Here is a 22,064-nt window from a genome sequence, read left to right on the forward strand (position 1 = left end):
TTATTAAACGAAAACAACTTAAATACGAGTAGAATTAGCATCTTGCCATTTGTGATATTAATGGTTTAGAACAGTAGCTTTGAGTGTAGTTTGATAGTACTTAGTAGTGATTTAATAGTAGAAGTTTATAAGTAGATTAATAGTGATTTAGTAGGTTTCGTAGTAGTCTAGCAGCAGTTCAATACGAGTTGAATAGTCGAGTAGGTACTAGTTCTGGTGCTTACCTCCTGTATGAGGAACTGTACAATTTCAGCGCGATCAAACATGGCGGCGCAGTGGAGGGGCGTCATCTTTTGGACGTCGCAGGACTGGAGGCAGAGCGCCTTCTCCTGCGGTTGGAGACCGAACATAAGTCGCACGATGTCGATAGCGCCTTGGGCGCACGCCAGGTGCACCGGAGTCGACAGGTCGTGTTGCTGTGTAGAGATTTTCGCGCCTGATTTCAGGCATAGCTCCACTGCCTGGATACACACAAAACATGAGAAATTTAGTCCAACAAATAACTTGGGCTATTTGTTTTTGATTTTCTCAATTCAAACTTATGCTCATTTTTGTAATGTGTGTGTAAGTGGATCGAATTATAGTTAATTTTTTCCTCAAGGGGCAGTAGACTTGAAAAATTTTCTAGTAAGGAAACTTGAACAAAAATACGTATTAATACGAGAAACGTACCATATTACATAGTATTGTCAATGTGCATCATCCACTACACATTCATCCACTACAATCTACAGTACTACCATAATTCGAAATGCTCAATTTTTTATGATTGTGATAAATTCACTTTCACTAGTGAATTGTGAAAAAACAATTATAAAAATTAATGAAAAAACTCTGCATTATACCATAAAGATTATTATTTGTGGCCAAATAATTTTAATCCTCCGATTATGACTGTTCATATTCGAAAAAGGTATATTTCTTACTTCATGAACTTCAGAAATTTTATGTTCTAAATTATTGAACGTTATGTTCCCAGGAATGAGAAACAACTGCATTCTATTAACCGTATTTGTAAAACTTCAAATCCAAGCAAATCCACTGCATGGGTGGACAAGGTCTACCTGATCTTGAGTAGAGATTAGCCTGCAGGTGGCTCTGGGGAAATCAGGATACGTTCAACAGACCTTGAAAATACTCTCGCTTCCTCAGGGAATGTTGTGGGAGTAGGCCTATATCAAGCAATTATTACTGTCAAAATAAAAATCCATGAAAGGGTGAAAGAGAGGAAGTAGAGTGGACAACAAATAAGGATGGGAAAGAGAGTTTAAGAAGCGGATGGAGGAGGAGAAGGAGAATGGTGAAAAAGAAGAAGTGGAAGTGGAAGAAGAAAAATTGTGAAAAAGAGGTGTTTTTTGAAGGACTAGAAAGAGGCGAAGGGGAGGAAGAGAAAGAAAAGTAGGAGGAAGTGAAGGAGGAGGAGGAGGAGGAAAAGGAGGAGGAGGAGGAGGAGGAGCAGGAGGGCGAGAAGGAGGATGATCAAGGAAGAAAGGAGTGGAATAAGAAGGGAAAGAATGAGAATATTAAGTAGAATGGAAGAAGATGGAAGAAAAAAGTGTGAGAGAAGAAGTAGGAGAAGAAGGAGAAGAAGTAGGAGCAGGAGGGGGAGAAGGAGAAGAGGAAGAAAGAAGAGAAGTAGATTGAGGAGAATGGAAGAAGATGGAGGAGAAAGATGTGAGAGTCGAGAGAGCGAGGAGATGCCGAATAAGGAGCAGGAAAAGATGTGGGAAAAGGAGATTTCAATTCAATTTCTTTATCCCAATATAAAAACACTGCACAAAATGAAATAGAATAATCATGTAATAATTATTTTCTCGCATGGACTGCTGATCCGTGTGCGGGGACGGATCAATTTATCAATGTTGAAGAAAAATGAAAGGAAAATGAGAGTAGGAGAGAGATGAGGAAGAGAATGGGAGAGAAGGATAACGATGAAAAGGAGATGACAGAGGATTGGAAGGAGTGTGGGATGAGAAGGAAACGAAGCAGGGTGATTGGAAGAGGAGGAGGAGAATGATGGGGTGTAATCATCGAGCTATACGAGTGGATGAAAGGATAAATAAAAAAGTTGGGGAATAGGTGAAGGATAGATGATTGAGTAGAAGCAGTAGTAGATGAAAAATCAAGAATTACGAAGATATTGTGAAGTAGGAGGAATAGGAGAGAATGTGGAGTATAAGAAGAAGGGGATGAAGGTATACATGGATTACGAATGAAGAGGAATTTGACGGGTAGAAAAATATAAAATGTGGAGAATTTAGAGGAGGGTGAGAGGAGAAAACGGAGTAGAAGGAAGAGAAGGAAGGGGAGGAGGAGGAGGATAAGGAAGATGAAAATGAGAGGAGGAGAGCGTTGTGTAAAATTATAGTTTTAAAACTAGGATGTTCTTTCTCCATTTCCAGATGAAGGGATGGAGGATAAGAGAGAAAGATGATGATGATGATGATGATAAGGGGAGTATGACCTTGAAATCGCCGCTGTGAACGGCCGAGTGCAGAGGCACATTGCCCTCAGCGTCGTAGAAGGAGATCATCTCCTCGCGGGAGCAGCCACGTGACTCTCCCCACTGCAGGAACACCTCCATGGTGCGCGAGGATGCGTTCTTGGCCGCCTCGTGGATCGGGTAGTAGCCGTTGTTGCAGGGACGACGGGGGCATGCGCCCAACTCACTTATCTGCCCTCAACAAAAACAAAACAACTTCATAAAACTGATTGATGTAAATCACTTGTAGTGGTTTGAAAACATGAATGAGTTCAGTTATCTGAACAACTTAGATGTAGATTTCATAACTATAATTTTATTAATTCTATTATTATTAAACTTTTGAAAATCAGAGAGTAATCGTTTGAGAACTTACAATCTCAGAAAACTAAGCAATTGGACGTTGATTTTATGACTATGATTTTATTTCGAGTAATAAAATAGGAAACTTGTAGGATTTTGAGACCCAGCATTAATTAAAAAAACTCATCTATTAGGGTCAAAACACACGAGGAGGTTTTTGAGACGAGTCGGTGTTTTAGATGACACGACAGGAAAGTAAGCTCTCCGATTGGCTGTTTCTCGATATGCCAACCCAATTAGTCAATCGAAGAGCTTCCTATCCTGTCGTGTCATGCCAACTCGTCTGGAAGAAGGATTCCTTCTTAGACGCTTATTTTATCACTAGAAACGTTATTTGTGCAGAGTATTACAACTAATCTAATGTATTTATATCTTTTGTTTTAAGTATGTTTGTTGAAATTCTCGTGTAGTACATCATTGATGACAATGACATTGGATGAATTGAATGTTTGGAAGCTTTGCCCTGTATCATATTATTGAAGTATCCTCTATTATTAACAGGTAAGTTACTAATGGAGCTTACTGATTCCAAGTGATAAGTAGAAGAAGTATCATTAGTTGCTCATGTATTCTAAAAGTAGTCATGAATCTTTTCTGAAAAGGCTATATTGAACCCATGAGAAATGTCAAACTATGAACGAAGCTTTCGCAATTGAGTGTCAACATTTATCTAGTAAGTAAACTACTATTTACTAGTAATTTGAGTGATTTTCGGTAATTGAGTGATTCAAAGTATTAATTATTGTTCTTAGTAGTAAAGATAAATATAAATCGGTCTATCCAAATTACGAGTAATAGTTCGGAGGTTTAGAATCGTATTTCTCATTCCGTGTTTCTTTCCTTCGGCGAGTATTTCTTAAATCAAACGCTCAACAAATGTGACATAACTACTTATATCACAAGCTAGGAAACTGTATGAGTTTCATCTAAAAAAATTAATTAATTTGAAACATTAATTTCCATAGTTTTGACTCAACAAGTTTCAAGTTTTTTATTGCAATTTCTGTACTATTGACAGACCAATATTTTGGCGCACTGGTCGTGATCGTAGATGGCGGCGAGATGGAGAGCGGTGCGTCCGTGTTCGCCCCCTTGGCGCATGTCGATGCGCTCCTTGTATTTGGACATCAACTGCAGCACACTCACGCGGTTCAGCTCCGTCGCGATGTGGATGGGCGCCTGCTGCTTGTTGTTCAGAATGCTCGTGTCCACGGCACTGCCGCAAAACAAACACAATGAACACGGAAAAAGTAAGAACTCTTCATTACAATTATATAAATAACAAAAAATATCGTGTCCAAGAAGAAGAAGAAAAAGAAGAAGAAATGCACAGATTGACAATCAGCGGAGAAGTAACATAACTGAAATTTCAACAGGTTTTTTTTGCATTAAATGATAAGATAGTAATTTGACAGAGGTCGTCATAGGGAAACGTTTCTAGTGAAAATAAGTTTGAAACTGGGATGGTGTTTCTCCATCTCTTGAGACCTTTTTTATTCAGTAGCAGATGGTATTCTCACACCATCAAATTTGAAACAAAACGTATCTCATTTGTAAATGCTGTTGGAATGTAGGTGGAACATCCTCCAAAATAGAATAGGATGATCACCCAATAAAAATAATAAACACGTTATCTTTCAATTTCTTCTTGATGGCTTGATACCTCAGTGCCTTACTATCACATGAAATAATAATTAATGTTAGGGATTAGGGAATATTTGGGAGTCCCACCCATTTTGGATGTAATCCAGGCACTGGCTTGGGGACGGCTACAGAGGATGGGTCCGGGGCCAGCCATCTCCCAACGCGGCGATAATTGTACAATGGGATAGGGAAAGTAGAAGAAGAAGAAGAAGACAATGAATGGAAATGCATGTAACATTTCTCAACCATAATAAATAAACACGTTATCTTTTAATTTCTTCTTGTCGGCTTGATAACTCAGTGCCTTACTATCTGATGAAATAATCAATCGTGCCAACATCATTGGGAACTTGTAGGATTTTGTAAAAGTAAGTCTTCATTAATTAAAAGTATTGACTTGATTTATGTCTGAGCATACTAGTATGTTAGAATCGTTGTGAGCAAAAAATCGTCGTTCTCATGATAAAAAAGAGACTTAAATTCAAGCTATACCTTTCACAAGATACATCATGCTCAGCAAATACTTACGTCTGCAATAGATACTCGATGACGTCCAGTGACTCATATTCCACAGCTATATGCAGCGGTGTGTTACCAACGTGATCTCTGATGCTCAAATCTGGGAAGAAATATGAAAACAAATTGTTGAGTTGTGGATACAAAAATGTTAATTCTTAAAATGATATCACTCACATTGAACAAGCATTGACGAAGAGTTTTAATTAAACTCTTAATTGATTTTAATTGAATTTTTAAATGTGAGAGCCTCAAACATCCACAATCTATATTGTAATCGAATCTGGGCCGGATTATAATAATACAGGCAGCAGACTAAGCAGTTGCCTGAGAGGCTGAGAGCCTATACTGAATTCTGCTAGTAGATGGCAGCTAATCTTGGGTAATATTATCAACTCCGCATACTGTTTCCTGATTGTACAGTTTGACTCTGAATTATTCTGCCTATAGATGGCAGCATTTGATGGATGACAAAAATACGAGGTTTCTTGACTCTGTCTACTCTCTCCTGATTGGACAACAGTTTGTAATCTAACTACTCAGAGTTCTACCAGCAGACAGCAGTAGCTATTGGGTAATATTTTCAACTCCGCCTTCTCTCTCTCTCATTATTGGTCGACAGTTTGTGATGCATGTAATTCTAAACTCTGCCAATAGGTAGCATCATTTACTGGGTTAAGATTTCAGATAGAACAACTTTCGATTTACTTTTTGAGTTTATTGAGAGACTTCGATATTGTACTTTTGGGAAAAGGAGAACTCCCGCATCACAATTAATTGTATCATATGCTTCAATAAAGAGAGGAATATTATTAAATGGTTAATAGTTTGGATATAAACTATTATTCATGCGAACATAGAATTGAACAACTCGTCTTTATTGACGGTTTTCGAAGTCGTAACTCAAAACTGGAATATCGATTTGTATCTTTTCCTCCTTGAATGTCGTACGAGGCTTGCAAGATTTACGGAATATGTTCATCGAATAATACAATCACTTTATAAATGAAGAAAAAAAAAGATACATGGAAGCTGGAGGGATCAACAGTAGTCTGCCGTACTCATTGTCAAACTATTGATCGTTATTGACTTGTTGTAGGTTACTAGTGCTATCCTACGACTAATTTTTGGTTTCATTCTCCATGATTGTGAAGAATAGTTAAGAAGGACTTGAATAACTGATATACCGATAAAGTGATTTACCTGTGTATGATAGGTTGCCAGATGTAATTTATTCGTTAATCTATTTTAATAGAGGCACTGACCTCCACCATGATTGGCGATGAACTGGAGAATGTTGACCTTGTTCCTAGCAGCAGCTTGGTGAGCGGCAGCGCGGCCCTTGGAGTCTCTCACGCCCAGGCGAGCTGGCTCGGCCGAAAACAGCTTGTTGAAGTCCTCCAAGTTACCACTTTCTGCTGCCTGCTCAACAACAAATACAACGACATTTGGTTCAATAGGATCCAAAAAAGTGATAAATTGAAACGGAAATACAAAGTAAAATTGAATCAAATTCAGGTTGATTTATTTCATTTACACATTACACAAGCACACTATCAAAATAATTATTGCGAGAGAAACAATCCAGAATAAATCCAAAATTTTCCCTCTCCCGAATTTATATTAACAGGCCTGTAGGTTTCCGCAGAAGATCTGATGAAGACATTATCAACTTATTCGGAAAATCCATGTTCTGGATACATTTGAGAAGTTATGTTTCGAGAAATTGGATCTCGTGGAAGAAAGTTTGATTGATGAGTCGACTCTTTTTGGCTTTCGTTGAATTAATCTTTCAGTTGAAAGCAGTTATTTCAAAAATTTTTAGTGAGATGAACTGAATAGAACTTTCAATTGAGTCGATGTTAATGTTTTTGGTAATTTTCTATGGTACTTACACTGTTTTGACAATATTGGTTTTAAGTTATTGGCTTGCTCATCTAAATCGAACTGAGGAGAACAAATGACTAACAGAATAGCTAAGTCAACTAATATTTATTACTAATAACTTGGAAATTGGATAGTTCAAATTATTACTTCTAGGTGTGTAAATTGAGCTGATGAGAGGGATTTCAGCACATCTCATTCTAAATCTCTGTAATTGTAGGCCTACTCTAATATTTTTAATGAGTTCTTCTGTTTATCTGGTCCACCGAACAGCAACTTGAAATAATTGATATCAATCTTAATCTAATCTAAATCTTGATCAATCGTGTCACAAGTTATTGATGCTTCATTTTGTGCGCTACAATATACAGGGTTATCATAAAAGAATGGTGCGGTTTCGAACATTGTTTAAAGAAAAACCAAATTACTTACAGTTAATGTTTTTTATTCACCTAATTTGTCGTCTGAAACAGCTTTTTTACATGATTAATAGCTTTCAATAAGTGCGCCCTTAGTCGCTTGACAAATGTCCAAACGATAATAAATTTCTCTCTTAACATTCGATAACATTTCTTCGATTATGGTTGTCATTGCTTCTTTAAGGCTGTGCAAAGGCTAAAAATAAACTTTCCACTCGTGATGTTTTTCAAAGTTTTTCGATTTGTATATCATCAAGCTATCAAAATGAAAAAGTTTTCTCAGGGAAACATTTTTTTCCGATCATTACTTTTTGAGATATGAGCGCCTGAAGTTCAAATTTTTGGGACAGAACATTTCAAATTCGGTACGATATAAATCCATGAGATTTAGAGGATGGATTCTTCATGGTATTGTTGATCTAGTAAAACAGAAATTTTCTGAAAATGTCAATTTTTGGAAAAGTTATTCAATTTACCAAAAATAACTTAACTAAAAATTATTTTTGGTTATTTTTAGTAAATTGAATAACTATCTTAAAAATTGATATTTTCAGAAAATTTTTGTTTTACTAGATCAACAATACCATGATGAATCTATCCTCTAAATCTCATGGATTTATCTCTTAACGAATTTGAAATGTTCTGTCCCAAAAATTTAAACTATAGGTGCTCATATCTCAAAAAGTAATGATCGGAAAAAATGTTTTCCTGAGAAAACTTTTTCATTTCGATAGCTTGATGATATACAAATCAAAAAACTTTGAAAAATATCACGAGTAGAAAGTTTATTTTTAGCCTTTGCACAGCCTTAATCCTGTTTTAAAGTGGTTCAGTTCGTGATTTCTTGTGAATAAACAATGATTTTGATAAGAAAACTTTACAAGAAAAAATCTACCTGAACTACTTAAAAACAGGATTAATGAAGCAATGACAACCATAACCAAAGAAAAGTTAGCGAATGTTTGGAGTGAAATTGATTATCGTTTGGATATTTTGTCGAACGACTAAAGGCGCACATATTGAAATTTATCAATTATGCAAAAAAACTGTTTGAGACGACAACTTAGATGAATGAACAATATTAACTGTGAGTAATTTGGGTTTTCTTTAAACCATGTTCAAAACCGCACAATTCTTTTATGATAACCCTGTATTTATTTACGCTCATGAAGTTCTAAAAGCGCTGGAGTATAACATGACTTACGAACGAAAACAACATGTTTGGGTTCCATTGTCAACCTAACACAATCACGACAATACGGATGAGTGCTTCGAGATAAACTTTACAGGTCATTGCAATCAACAAATCAGCTGACGGTGATGAAAGAGTAAGTGAGAGAGCTAAAGAAAGAGATGTTCACCTGTGAGAAAGTATTTGAGAGTGAGAGAGAGAGAGAGTGAGAGTGAGAGATTGACCTGTGAGAGAGTTGTTGCGACTGGGAACAACAACAACTAATCTCAAACACTTTTGTTCAGGTCAATGCTCCACATAGAGACTCTCTCATCATCCCTCACCACTCACCCTGCTCCAAGTAACTTCCTCCACTAATATAAAAGATGTCCCCTCAAAATCAGGAAGTATTACCTTGTAAGCTACGATTTTCACCCTATTAAAGCTGCTCGAAAACGGAACTTCTATGTTGTTTGAAATAATTGCCCCTTACTAACTGAATTCTAAAATACCTGGCCTGAATCCTGAATAGTCCCTTAAAATATATATATATATCCTCATGCTTTTTATCAGGCCCAGTTCAGTAATAAAATACACAAATAGCTGATGAAACGTACATTTATTTGAAATGGAATAGAATAGCCCACATAATGATGAAAAATATTGGGAAAATTGCTCGCGGTATCTATTAAGATGGAAATGTCAACTGCTGTCAAACAGATTGTATTGAGAAGGAGAAGAATAAGAAAAAGGAGAAGAAGGAGGTGATGAAGAAGAAGAAGAAGAAGAAGAAGAAAAAAGAAGAAGAAGGAGAAGGAGAAGTAGGAGAAGAAGAAGGAGAAGGAGGGGAAAAAGAAGAGGCAGAAGGAGAAGGTGGAGAAAAAGAAGAGAAGAAGAAGGAGGAGAAGAAGAAGGTGAAGAAGAAGAAGAAGAAGAAGAAGAGGAAGAAGAAGAAGGGGTCTGACTTTTCCTTTGAAAAAATCAGATTGATATGAAAATTTTTCGTTGATCCATTACGCTTTTTAGCTTCGTTCTGTTTCATGGTAGAAAATATACTCTTTACAGGTTTTGAGGTATCAAATATTGTCAACACTACTTATAGTTTCAATACAATGAATATTCAAAAACTGATCTTTCGTTTTTGTTATATTAATGATGCTCATATTTTGTTGAGAAATTTCTCCCAAAAAAGTTCCTTCTCCTCAACTTCTTCAAAATTTAATTAATGGAACAGTTAATCAATAAAAAATTCCTCGTGAGAGAATTTCTCTCCAGAGTCATTCGAGTGAGATCGAAATCTTCAAAACTTGGAGCTATTTTAGATAGCATCTAACTGACACGCGCTGAGATGTGAGTGGGCAGCTTGAGCTTCGGATGGAATTTTGTGGAGCTTCCTTTTCTTCTACTTTCCCATTCTGTAGAGATTCTTATTTTGTTTACTGATGTGGAAATCGCATAATTGTCTCTCAACGAAGAGCTAAAAATAATTCTGTACTTATCACTTCAGCTGACAGTAACCAAGAATGAATTCGAAATTTGAATAGTTTTCTTGTTTGAGGGAAATTGAATAGACTCGACGATGCGAAAAAGAAGAAGGAATGAACGTCATAATAATTAGACTTCGTAGCTTTTTTGAGAAATGCTACTAAATTTCTTTGTTTGATGAATGTTCCACACTTATCTCATTTTCCATTGTTAATTAGCTCTGTACTCTCCAATCATGCTCCCAACTTATTGAAATGATTCACATTCCCTCTTCTATCCATTGTTCTGCAAGTGGCATCCACAGTGATACAGAAAGTTGCAGAGAAATTGACTGGTATTTCATCATTTCAACAATTTGCCCAGAAGTATCTGGAAATTATTCATGAAGTCTTACTTTCAAAGTGGATGGCTGAGATTTGTATTATTATAAAATGTAAATTTAGATGCATTTGGAAAAGTTATTAAATCTTAGACTTTTGAAATTCCCTTTAGACATTTCATGAAAGCCTGAAGTAAGTTCTATGAGTTTGATATTCAGAACTCTTATGATGTGATGACAGAATAAAGCGATCAAAACTGGTCTAATGATTTCACTACTCGAATTATGAATTTCACACGAGCTCAATGAATAAATTGGACAACATGATTGAAATTTACTTCACCATTCTGCTCAGTTGAAAATTGCATTGTTCACGAGAGCCAACTGCAAAGAACGACTGCACTTTAATGATTTTCGCTCAGCTTTTGTCGGAAATCTGAATCTCACTGTCATTATAAATGATGGAACAAGATATGTTCATGAAAAACTCAGAATCACTTTGAGAAAAACGTACTATGAAATGAATATCTCTGACGGCGGAGAAGAGTTGGTATTAAATGACAGTGGAACACAATTTTGAAGAAATGTTTAAAAGTACTTGAATTTCCCCTTTTGTCACAGAGAGATTTTTATTTTTCTTGAGAGTAGATTCAGAAAAATGATGTAGAGTGGACACTCTTAAATTCATAATTCGAAATGTTTGCTGCAAATTCCAATAATATTCTATGTCCCGGTTGCATAAAAGCCGTTAAAATTTTAACTGAGATTAATTCCACGAGAACCTATAAGAAGCCGTTTTTTCAAAAAAACCTTTTCTGATTGGTTCTCATGAAATTAATCACGGTTGAAGTTTAACCGACTTTTGTGCAACCGGGCCTATATATAATAACAAGTCACAAATTAATACAATCTAATTTCTCCCACTATAATTATTGTTGAAATGTGGACCAGAGAGCAATGATTTCTAAGAAGATTATATAAGATGAAGAAGATACGTGAATTTTGAGGAGATAATTTCCAAGGTTTTTATGATATTAACTTTATTGCCGAAAAATCAGGACGCTTTGTCTTCACAATAAATTGAAGTCGTAACAGGTTTCGAAATGTAGAATTCTACAGAATGTATTGCACAGTATCATAAATTATTTTTTAAAATGTTGCTTTCTTGAAATTTCATATTATTTATACTTTTCTATTTAGATAAACACCCCGATAATTCCCGAACCTCGTTCAGATAGAAGAGAAAGGCTCAAATGAAAGACAATATTTCTCTCGGAAAAAATTCAATTCAAGAGGATGTGATTTTGCGAGCAAGAAGTAATTTTGTTGACTGCTGAAGCTTGAAAGCTGGTTCAGTGAAACTCGATTTGTAGAAATGTAGAATTGATTACTGTGAATGGTCATTGTTGGACGTATTGAACCGAATCAAGAATTACGTTCAAGACTACCGTACTATGATAAATTCACTCTGAAACTCCACAGCCAATTATAGATCTGGAATGATGACAAATTCTGTGTGAGAGTCATAATGCACTCTCATAATACAAGGTGCGGCAGAAAGGATGAACGGTTTTCAAAAAAGTAATATGTCGTTACCTATGCATAAAAAAAACATTTATTTACAGAACAATATTCACATTATTTTACAATTTTAGAAAATTAATGTTTGAAAACAATATCTGACAGGTGACGGCCGTTTTCAGCAATGCACTTTACAAGCCGCTCTCGGAAGTTGGATTGTACTCTTTCTAACATTGCCCTGCCAATTTGTTCGACTTCCTCACGAATTGCTCCCTTTAGTTCTTGAAGTGTACGTGGTTTATGCTGGTAAACACGTGACTTCAGGAAACCCCACAAGAAGTAGTCGCACATGGACAGGTCTGGAGAACGAGGAGGCCAATCAATGTCACCAAACCGAGAAATGATGCGACCACGAAAAACAGCCCGAATTGCTTCCATTGAATTTCTTGCTGTGTGAGCTGTCGCCCCGTCCTGCTGAAACCATACTTGCCGGATAGGAATACGTTTCCTTCTTAATTCAGGAAGGAAGAATTCAGTGAACATCTGTCTATAACGTTCTGAGGTTACAGTTACAGTGGTCCCGTTGTCGTCTTCAAAAAAGTATGGACCAATAACAAATATACTGCTCACAGCACACCAAACTGTCACCTTGGGACTGTGTAATGGTCTCTCATGCATTAATTTTGGATTTTCATCTGACCAATAACGATAGTTCTGCTGATTAACGGTACCATTCAAATGAAAATGTGCTTCATCTGTCGTAAACAAAATGATGTTTTCATTTTGGTCAAATATGGCCTCCATTTCTCGAGCAAAATTCAGCCGCTTTACATAATCGCCAGGATTCAATTGTTGAACCATGGCCATTTTGTAGGGATGAAATCCTAGATCTTTATGTAAAATACGCCTTACTGACCGATCACTGATGTTCAGTTCAGAAGAATGTCTCCTAGCAGATCGATTAGGACTACGGAGTATGGCTTGCCGAACTCTCAATATTTTTTAACAGGATGATTTGGATGTAGAAGATAAAATAAGAGAATAAGATTTCTATTCCATTGAGGATCCAAGTCTTCTTGGACTAATTGAAATTTATTTATTAGAAATTTCGCATTGGTTAATTGTGCATTACCCTTTGTAATAATTTTCATGTGATATAAAAATGATCTAGAGTGAGCTCTAAAGCTGTGAGTATCTCTTGTTCTACAGTAATTCCAAGAGAATTTCAACCTTATAAAATTGATTTTATGGGAGAATGATTCAAAGGGGTTATATTGATTAGTTATGTAATGCGCTTTCTGGTGTTAATTCTTCATCCATGTGAGGAGTGAGGTGAATTGTCATGTGTAAGCTCAACTCACAATCACAGGTAGCTCTAGAAGCACTAAGATGAGTGATGTAAAACAATTAAGGTCATAACGTTAACCTCAACACTAACACAAACTGTAAGCTCTAAGACTCTAGTCCATGAAATGAGTCATCCCCTATAGGTTTACGTATCCACCTCTACCAAAGTAGACCCCAATGAGGTCCCATAATTTATTGGTTTATGTCGTCACCTATAAATGTTGTTGGAGCTCTTGAAGCTCTCTATTACAGATCTTATAGGTGAGGTCACGCTTACAATATGTCTTTTCTTTTGTTCTTATCTTTGAGAGCTCACTATGAGTGTGAGCTCAGCTTAAACTGATCATTTCAGCTAATTTCTAGAGTGTGAATAAGGAGATTATCCCAAAACGCGCTTTCTATTTCTACAATCGTGCATCATCGAGCATAATTACCTTGATGAGTTCTTCGGCAGACAGTTGTTTGATGGTCTGGAGGCCCAAGAAGACCTTACGCCAGTTACGCACCAGGAACTCCGGCGTACTCATACCGGACAGGCTAGACGCCGTCAAACGCGTTAGTTTTCGGTGCAACTGCGACGGCACTAAACAACCGACAAAACACAAAACTAACCAACTGATTCTCCCGGAACGCGTCCAATAAACCCAACTCTAGGACTCTGGATTCTAAAAGGGTTCAAGGAAGCATAAATTCACTAGAAAGTTACTAAAGATTCTAGAAGGATTGAAGGAAGAATCAATTCACTAAAGCGTAACTAAAGATTCTAGAAGGATTGAAGAAAGCTTCAATTCACTAGCAAGCCCACCAAATTCAAGCCATTCGTTATTGAGTGCAGATAAAGCTTTCATTTTTTATGCGTATCGGAACCCCAATCAACTGAATCTACTGTAATTAATCCTTCATGAGGAGCTTGTGAAGAGATGAGAAGACTAGTAAAACTACTGAAGAACTAGAACTAGAGAATATAACAAGAGGTAGAAGAAGAAAGAGGATGAGTATAAGAAAGTTCTAGTTCTGGAGAATCTAGGAGATATACATAACTGTAGCTGAAAGATGAGGAGATTGAAGACTAGTAAAACTACGGAAGTACTAGAACTAGAGAATCTGGAGCTAAAAGATGCGAAAGTAGATGGCTATGAGAGTTTTATTGTTATTGACACTTATATAATACTAATGTCTTTACCTTCATCAACTACAACACAACATTCGCATTCATTCATAATTCTATCAAATTTATGGAAATCTCATCGTGCAAGGATATGGTGAGCGTAAATGAGAAATAATTCAGTGGTACATCGCAATAGTATATCAACTAATACCAGTAGCTTTATGTACTGGAGAATCATGAAGATTTCCAAGCTTATGAAACCTCAAAGTCCAAAGTCTCTATATAGTAAAACTGAGAAACTATGTGAAAACTAGATGGAAAATTGAGAAACTGAATAGTTCTCACATACAAAATGTACACGATTCGAATTATTAATTGAATCTACCTTTCATGTAAAGCTCACTCAGGATGATCCTACATGCTGAAGGTCAAAAACTACACTATTTTGAAGGCCTGTGATTGATTGGAGGCGTCAACAGGCTGGGCTCACTATTGAGAAAAACAACACGCAAGAATAATTGGCAAATTATTTTGAAGAGCAGCAGTGGAAACAGCTCTGAATCAATCACAGGCCTGTAACGAACTGTGGAAAAGGATGCAGGATTAGACTGTTATTTCAAATTATCCATACCTCGATGCTTTGAAATTTCTAACATACTCATTTCTCAACCAAACTGCAATATAACATTTGTAGGGTAGGAAGCTGAGACAAGTAAAATCATAATTGATATAGATAAAAAACATGATTGATGGTGGCCATTTTCATCCCACCCTTATGAAAGAATTCAAGAGTAGTCAGTCTGAAAAATACCACTCTGAAAAATTTCATGTAGAACCCCTAGAATCTCTTGTTTTTTCACGAAAAAAGTGTTTTGTCAACATCACTACTAGTTCCACATTGAATTTTCCAAACTACTATGAAAAAGTCTCACTTTGTTGACAGTAATGTACACATGAAGACAATTATGTTTTATTCATAATCAATATTTCCATTTTTCTCTTGTTTCTATTTTTTGTGATAACAACAGTCATCCGAGCAATGATAAAATATAATTTGAGGTTGGTTGAAAAATAGGTATGTTACTATAATTTCGAATCATTCATATAGTTACTTTATTCACAGCCTAGCCCTACGAATAGTAAGCCTACCTACATGACATAGAATTCAAGTAGACTTTATTATATTGTTATTGACTGCATGCGTTTATATTGCTTTTATATTAGATGAACCTGTCGATTACAAAAATAGAAACAATTGATATGAAAAAAGAGTTAAATTTGTTTGAATAGTATATGAATTCCAAAAGTAAGGAGCATGTAGTTCGGTACCTTTTTCAGATGAATTGATGAAATAGTGCAGAGTATGTGATGTGATCTATGTAGAAAAAGTGCACACATGAATGATAATTATGAACCCAAAAGCATTATTAATAAAGAACCTCACCAAGTTCTTTTCTAAAAATTAACTATACTTGTGTAATCCTCTTAAAACCTTTTCACCAAAAAAAGGTTTCCGATCAGAGACGATCTAGAAGCTGTTTCAAAGAAAAATCTTGAAGATACTTATATGTTGCCCTTGAGAATTTTGAATACAACGCTGCAATGATCCGTAGCTGAATCTCCGAAGAACAGATTTAGGAGATATGAATTCACATGTTGCTAGCAATTTTATCGCCAAGGACAGAAATTACCGGAGAACTCCGCACGACTAGAAAATCCCACGTTGTATTTATCACGTTGGAGCAGAGAGGTATCGAAAACCCGTGGTTACAAGCCGACCGTCAAGTTTGATGTGTATGTGAAATTCCCTTTTATAGAGAGCACCAACAAGGTGGAGGGGATGTGAAGGAGCCGACCCACGTATCCAAGCAACTCGAAAAGGGGGTGGGGAGCGCCCACCTTGGAAGGGTTTTGGGGGAGTTTGGGGTTCCGGGGAGATTTCATGGGGTTGAGGTTGAGGAGTGGAAAGAGAGGTTGGAGGAGGAGGAGAGGAATGACAAGGCTGAAGTAAGGATGTGAAGGATGTAACGGAACGAAGGAGAAGTAGAATAAAAAAAGGAGCACGAACTGGGACGAAAAAGGAGGATTAAGAGGAGTTGATTGAGAGGTGAAGGAGAAGATAGAGAAGCAGCTGAAGGAGAGGGAGGAGTAGGTGGTGATGGTGGTGAAGGTGGCGGTGAAGGTGGCGGTGAAGAGAGGCAGAGGAGGAGGAGGGGTTGAAAGAGAAGAGGAGTAGTGGGAGGACTAGAAGAAAGAGAAAGAGAAGAAGGAGGACGTGAGAGTGGAAAGGGTAAGAGAAAGAGGAGACAAAATCTGCGAAGGACAACTTTCAATATTACTTGCAAGCTTTGACCGGTGTAGTGGTTCAGTACATAACATATTAATTTTGTTGCGATTTAATGTTATTGAAACATTTCGTGAGTAGCTGTTGTCCCAGGTGAATTCAAATATGGCGGTTGATTGGAAAGGGTCATGTCCGAGAAACGGCTCACAATAAACATGATGGGAGAAGTCTCACAATAAACATGATCCCTTTTATTGGATATTGGCTGAGAAATGTTGCATCAGCCTTATAATGGAGTCATGCAATGATTTCAAAGGACATTTAGAAGTCAACGTTTTCTGTCAGGATTGATAAGAGAAATGCTGACGCCAAAAGAAATTGATCATCTTGCTAATACCGAAATATTGATTAATTGTTTGATAGAGAAAGTGAAATTTCTGATTGTGGATAGTGAGAAGTGTTCCAAATAATAAATGAGTGAATAACAATATTTTATTTGCTTCTTGGGGTGTATTTGTTTGCTTATTTATTTTGAATAGAGAATAAAGAATGAATTTTGAATAAAGGATAAATTTGAAATAATTATAATTCTTTCCATTCATCTCACTAAATTCTATAAAACTGTAGCAAAAAACAAAGTTCTTTTTGGAACAAAAATGTTGCAGATTTATCGGAAACTCAACATGATTTCATGAAAATACAGCCAACTCTCCAACAAACATGCAATCCATAGTAGATAGGCTTCAAAATATATTATTTTATCTTTATCATATTATTGTATCTCCAATTGCTCTGTAGCTACGAATTTCTAAGCCTAATCGCTTAGTCTTAATTGAGTTGTCTTATGCCGAGAAGGAAAGCATTATTACATGCTCTCATGCCAACATAATTATGCTTAAGTACATCAATGTCAAACTAATGTACTCTGTTATGTAGCTCCTCATACGGTTCATCATGTTGATGGGTTGTGATCTAATACAATGGATAATGGAGCGAGCATGAAGCATCTTGGAGTAGCTAGGTTGGAATGTAGATTATGGATAGACTAGCAATGCTGCAGTGATTCTAGGAGGTAAATGACAACGGATATGATAATATGTGTACAGTACCATAACAGGTGAAAAAAGTTCATATATAATTCAGTTAGTTTATAGATTGGAGATATGGTTCATTGATAGAAGGGTTACTATTCTCGATGAGTTTTCCTTCTTCATAAATTTCTGCCAGAGCTCGCTGGAATATTATCATAGAATTTCGAATATTATTTTGAATGCCGTGCAATAGGCCTATAACAAAGATGTTACTGAAGATATTCTCTTTCATATTTTCACTAACTGTGAGATTTTTACTACATGAATAAAAACGCGTGAAACTCCGAGGTTTACCTGGAAAACGTCTCATGGTACAGACGTTAACGATAATTCATCAAGAACTATTATATTCAATAAAAATGATTCTTACACTTATGAAAAATGTGTTACAAATGTTGTAATGTTTCAAGGAGACATATAAGGGTTTAACCTGTTGTCTCCATGTATGTATTTATTTATATAAATAAAATTTAACGTAAACAAAAAACTAGCACATATATGAAAAATTGAGTGATGGCTATTATATGGTACCGTAACATTAAAAGTCCTTGAATTCCTCTTTCATATTCAAATTGCCTTGAAGAGCTTGAGACGAAGCAAAAGCCACTTCATGAAGATTGCATATTACCATGATATTAAGAATATAACATAATTAGTGAGAAAGTAAATCATGAGGATCATCTTCTCGAATGCATTTGAATATTATTCATTATTACCAACAAGTCCACATTCAATACTTTGCCTCAATCTGATTTTATGAATCGCTTGCTGCCCGAATAAAATTGAGAATTTTTTCGATTGGAAAGGCAAACTCCAATGATACAGAACAGAAGAGTCACTAGAGATTTTTCTGACGAGTGTAATATTATTCCATCAATCACAGTGGAAGCTTTGAGATAAGAAATTATAATTTCTAATTGAAGGAATTAAATCATTTTGTGAGACCGCGCAGCAATACTTGGGAGATTAAATCGTGACTGCTTCTGGGAGATTGGATGAATCCAGTTAGATTATTTTTCACCATACGAAATTTTTCTCCATTATTTTGATAACCAAAAAAAAATCTGGATATTTCCATGATTCAATTATATAAGAACTCGTGCTCGTTCAAATTCTATTTGAAGTTCGTACTAATATTACTACAGCATTTTCCGTCACAAGGCTATCGCGAAAATAATTGAAAAATGTCCACAACTTTGCATTGTATTAAAATTTATAAAATAGAAATAGAAAAGAGAACATTCATAAATCAAAGTACCTTTTCATCATTCATTCTATTGATGATTCATTCATTCATTCCTGGTTCAAACTTTCAACACATTTTCAAGTGTAATTCACACTTGAAAATGACTTGAAAGTTCAAAATGTTAAAAGGGTATTTATATTTTTTATGTTCATACTAGAATCCCTAACAAGTAAATGAACATTGGAGATAGTATATGTTAGAATCAGTAGAATGGTTAAAAGGATTTTCGCCTACAATGAATGAGAGATTCAGCAATCAAACAGATTTGTTAGTACCTAAGCACGAGCTCTTACTTCTCAGAACTCACAACAATTTACTGAAATATCAATAGGAGGTTGGATTAGATTCGAGAGAACGCTCATATTGAATTGAGGGTTTACCTGTATGAAACAATATTGAAGCAATAACTGATGGATCCATGTTGTGTTGACTCAAAGGAATCCAATATTTTTACAGGGACACACGAGTGTTCAACTTTTGCGCTTACTGTACATTCTAAACCACGCAACGAGTTGCTATTCTGGGCTTTTAATTTTTTTCCTGTTATCTGAGAGAACACGTGCTTGACGAGTGTGTCTAGGTAATGAAAAGCTGACTGGTCGGCCAATATTGATTACTAGCTTACAAGTCTCTACTTATCATCGGAGAGCAGAAGATAACGTTTATTCTGTTTTATTTACCCTTATAAAAGCCACCTTTTTCATAGATCAGCAAGAGAGTTTAGCCTTTGCTGCCATTTTATTCTCTCTTCCCACCTGCAATGTCTGTCCATATCATCACTTCCAACTACATTCGTTTTACAAATGGAAATTACTGAGATATTGCAATTATAAAAAAATGCTAATGAATTAATTATTAAAATTTTCTCGAATAACTCAATATTATTCGTTAAAAGTGGTAATTGAGTGGAATATTTCTAATTAATTTATCAATTCAAGCCATCTAAATTCAAAATTTATAGTTTTAATGTCCATTTTGGACCAACATTTTATAATAATTGTACATGTGAAATTCTAACCTTATTCTTGGACTTTGTCACCTATAAATTTGGAAGAAAAATAGCACAAGGACTACCTTATTATTTTATCTTTCAATGTTATTACATTAGTGTCATTTGCATTGTAAATAAATAAGTAAATAAATAAATGAAATTATTCAACGAAAATTGAAATTAAATGCTGTAATTTGTAATTTTACCCAGCTCTCAATATTTGCAGTAGCAGAAGTCTTCGGGGCGTATTACAGCATTTAATTTGGATTTTTGTTTCATGACGAAAATTACATTCGTTTTCCTTTCTTTCTTATTCTTCTTATCGATGTATCTCTTTCTATCAACAAGTCATTGCTGACTAGTATTTTACTATTATTACAACTCTCATTCCAACAGATTTAATTCGTTATAAATACACAAAAAATATATTAGAAGATATAAAAATATAAAGATATACAAAGTTCAATAGTGCAAACAAAAAAAATTGCTAGATGGTGTGGTGAGCTGGAAAGAAGTAGTGAGGAAGAATACCTTGTCATCTATGGTTTCCCATGTAATGGGACACACGACCTTCATCTTCCAACTTCTTTGCCACTGCTACCTTTCTCCGTCCAACCTATTATCCCATGTTATTCTGTCCTTTATTCATTTATCCATCCATACAATCAAAAATAATACTATAATGATCGCGAGAGAACGACAGACTTGTCCCAAAACCATAAACAAAAACTCAATGAAACGCAACTTGAGAACGTATTGTTCTATGAACATCTTAGAGAGGAGGATCCAAGGAGTTGAACATAGTCACATCAGTAAATCTAATTTTACTTGTAAATAAGCTGTAGGGCTTGTCTCCTTGAAGCTGCTCCTGTTACTCGAATGATATTATTATCTTTGATAGTTTAATATCCTCATACTAAAAGTAAACGTAAAGTATTTACTTGTTTTATCCTCATCAGTAGGTTCAAGCTCAAATATTCAATGTGTTGAATTATTATAGTTTATTGTCTACTACTTCTACATTGTAATCTACATCTTTTGTATTTTTCCAGGCTCTCTCAACTCATCTATCTCATCTGTAATGTGATATTTGTCTTTGTTGTTGAGGTTTCATTATTTTTCAGTTTCGTCATCTTCAATTTCGAATTGTTACAAAATGTGAGACTGAACGTTTGAAACTCGATTATTCATTGAAAAACTATGAAAGTTTAAGTGATTCGATTGATGTAAATAGCAGCTACAGTAAGTACTCTGATCATTGCCAGCTTTTTCATAATTCTTGTCCATTTTCAAAAATCATTACTTCATAACAAGGAAACCAACATATAAACTAACAAGCTAACTTTGCACAAACTAACAGAGCTTTGCATCAGGAACTTCCATAAAATATGTTTTTATTGTTATAAACTCTCATAAGAACTATGATATATGTATAAGTGTAAATATGTATATGTATAAGTGTTCATATGAACTATTATATTGTTAAGATAGCATTTTGAAATGTAGAATGAATCATTTCAAAATTATCATTCATAACATTATCATTGTATGTCTATAGATATGGTTAATTATTGATGACGTTCAAAATCAGAGTTGAAATCAGAGTAGTGAAAGAAGACAAAAAAGAAAATACTTTTATAAGAGATACAACAGATTCAACAATCTGTCACTGTTTCAAGCACTGTATTGAAGTGTGTAGCTAGCAGTCAGTCAATTGATTGGAGTAGAGGCTGGTGAAGCAAACAGAGTGCATGCCTTCATTGCTTCATTCATTGATCATTGTCAACATTTTGAAGCTCGTTAGTGAGTCAAATCAGGCGCTCATTCAATCAGTCAACAAATTTCGTCAATTTCTGTCAATTGCGACGCGACGCGACTAGCTGACAAGTGGAAACATTAGTGGCAAAGGTTGTGGAGGTGCGTGATGAATAATGAACGTTTAAATAGCGTAAAATTGAGTTAATTGTTAAATCTCAACATAGCTGAAATGAAATACAACAAATTTGATTTAGAATTTGAATTCATTTTTCAATCAAATTCATTAATGTTTGGATGAATATATTGTATGACTATTGTATCACAATACTGTTTTCATTACTTCATTATTGTTTGTTGGAACTGAAGTTCAGTTACGGAATTTCTGTTTTTGAATTATTTTCCCTTAACAATCCATATACTGTTGATCAAGTTCCT

General features: G+C 35.4%; 1 protein-coding gene across 1 annotated transcript in view; it reads right to left on the bottom strand.

Moving 5' to 3' along the window:
- Nucleotides 1-22,064, bottom strand: part of LOC111050064 (transient receptor potential cation channel subfamily A member 1) — a 64,907-nt gene that overhangs the window by 14,724 nt on the left and 28,119 nt on the right. The window contains exons 4-8 of the mRNA XM_039431366.1: nucleotides 6,271-6,427; nucleotides 5,018-5,108; nucleotides 3,866-4,061; nucleotides 2,465-2,674; nucleotides 225-461 (exon numbers count right to left, since the gene is read on the bottom strand). Of these exons, the coding sequence (XP_039287300.1) occupies nucleotides 225-461; nucleotides 2,465-2,674; nucleotides 3,866-4,061; nucleotides 5,018-5,108; nucleotides 6,271-6,427 (891 nt within the window). The remainder of the gene's footprint in view (nucleotides 1-224; nucleotides 462-2,464; nucleotides 2,675-3,865; nucleotides 4,062-5,017; nucleotides 5,109-6,270; nucleotides 6,428-22,064) is intronic.

The sequence above is a fragment of the Nilaparvata lugens genome, chromosome 6 (assembly GCF_014356525.2).
Source record: "Nilaparvata lugens isolate BPH chromosome 6, ASM1435652v1, whole genome shotgun sequence".
Taxonomy (NCBI): Eukaryota; Metazoa; Arthropoda; class Insecta; order Hemiptera; family Delphacidae; genus Nilaparvata; species Nilaparvata lugens.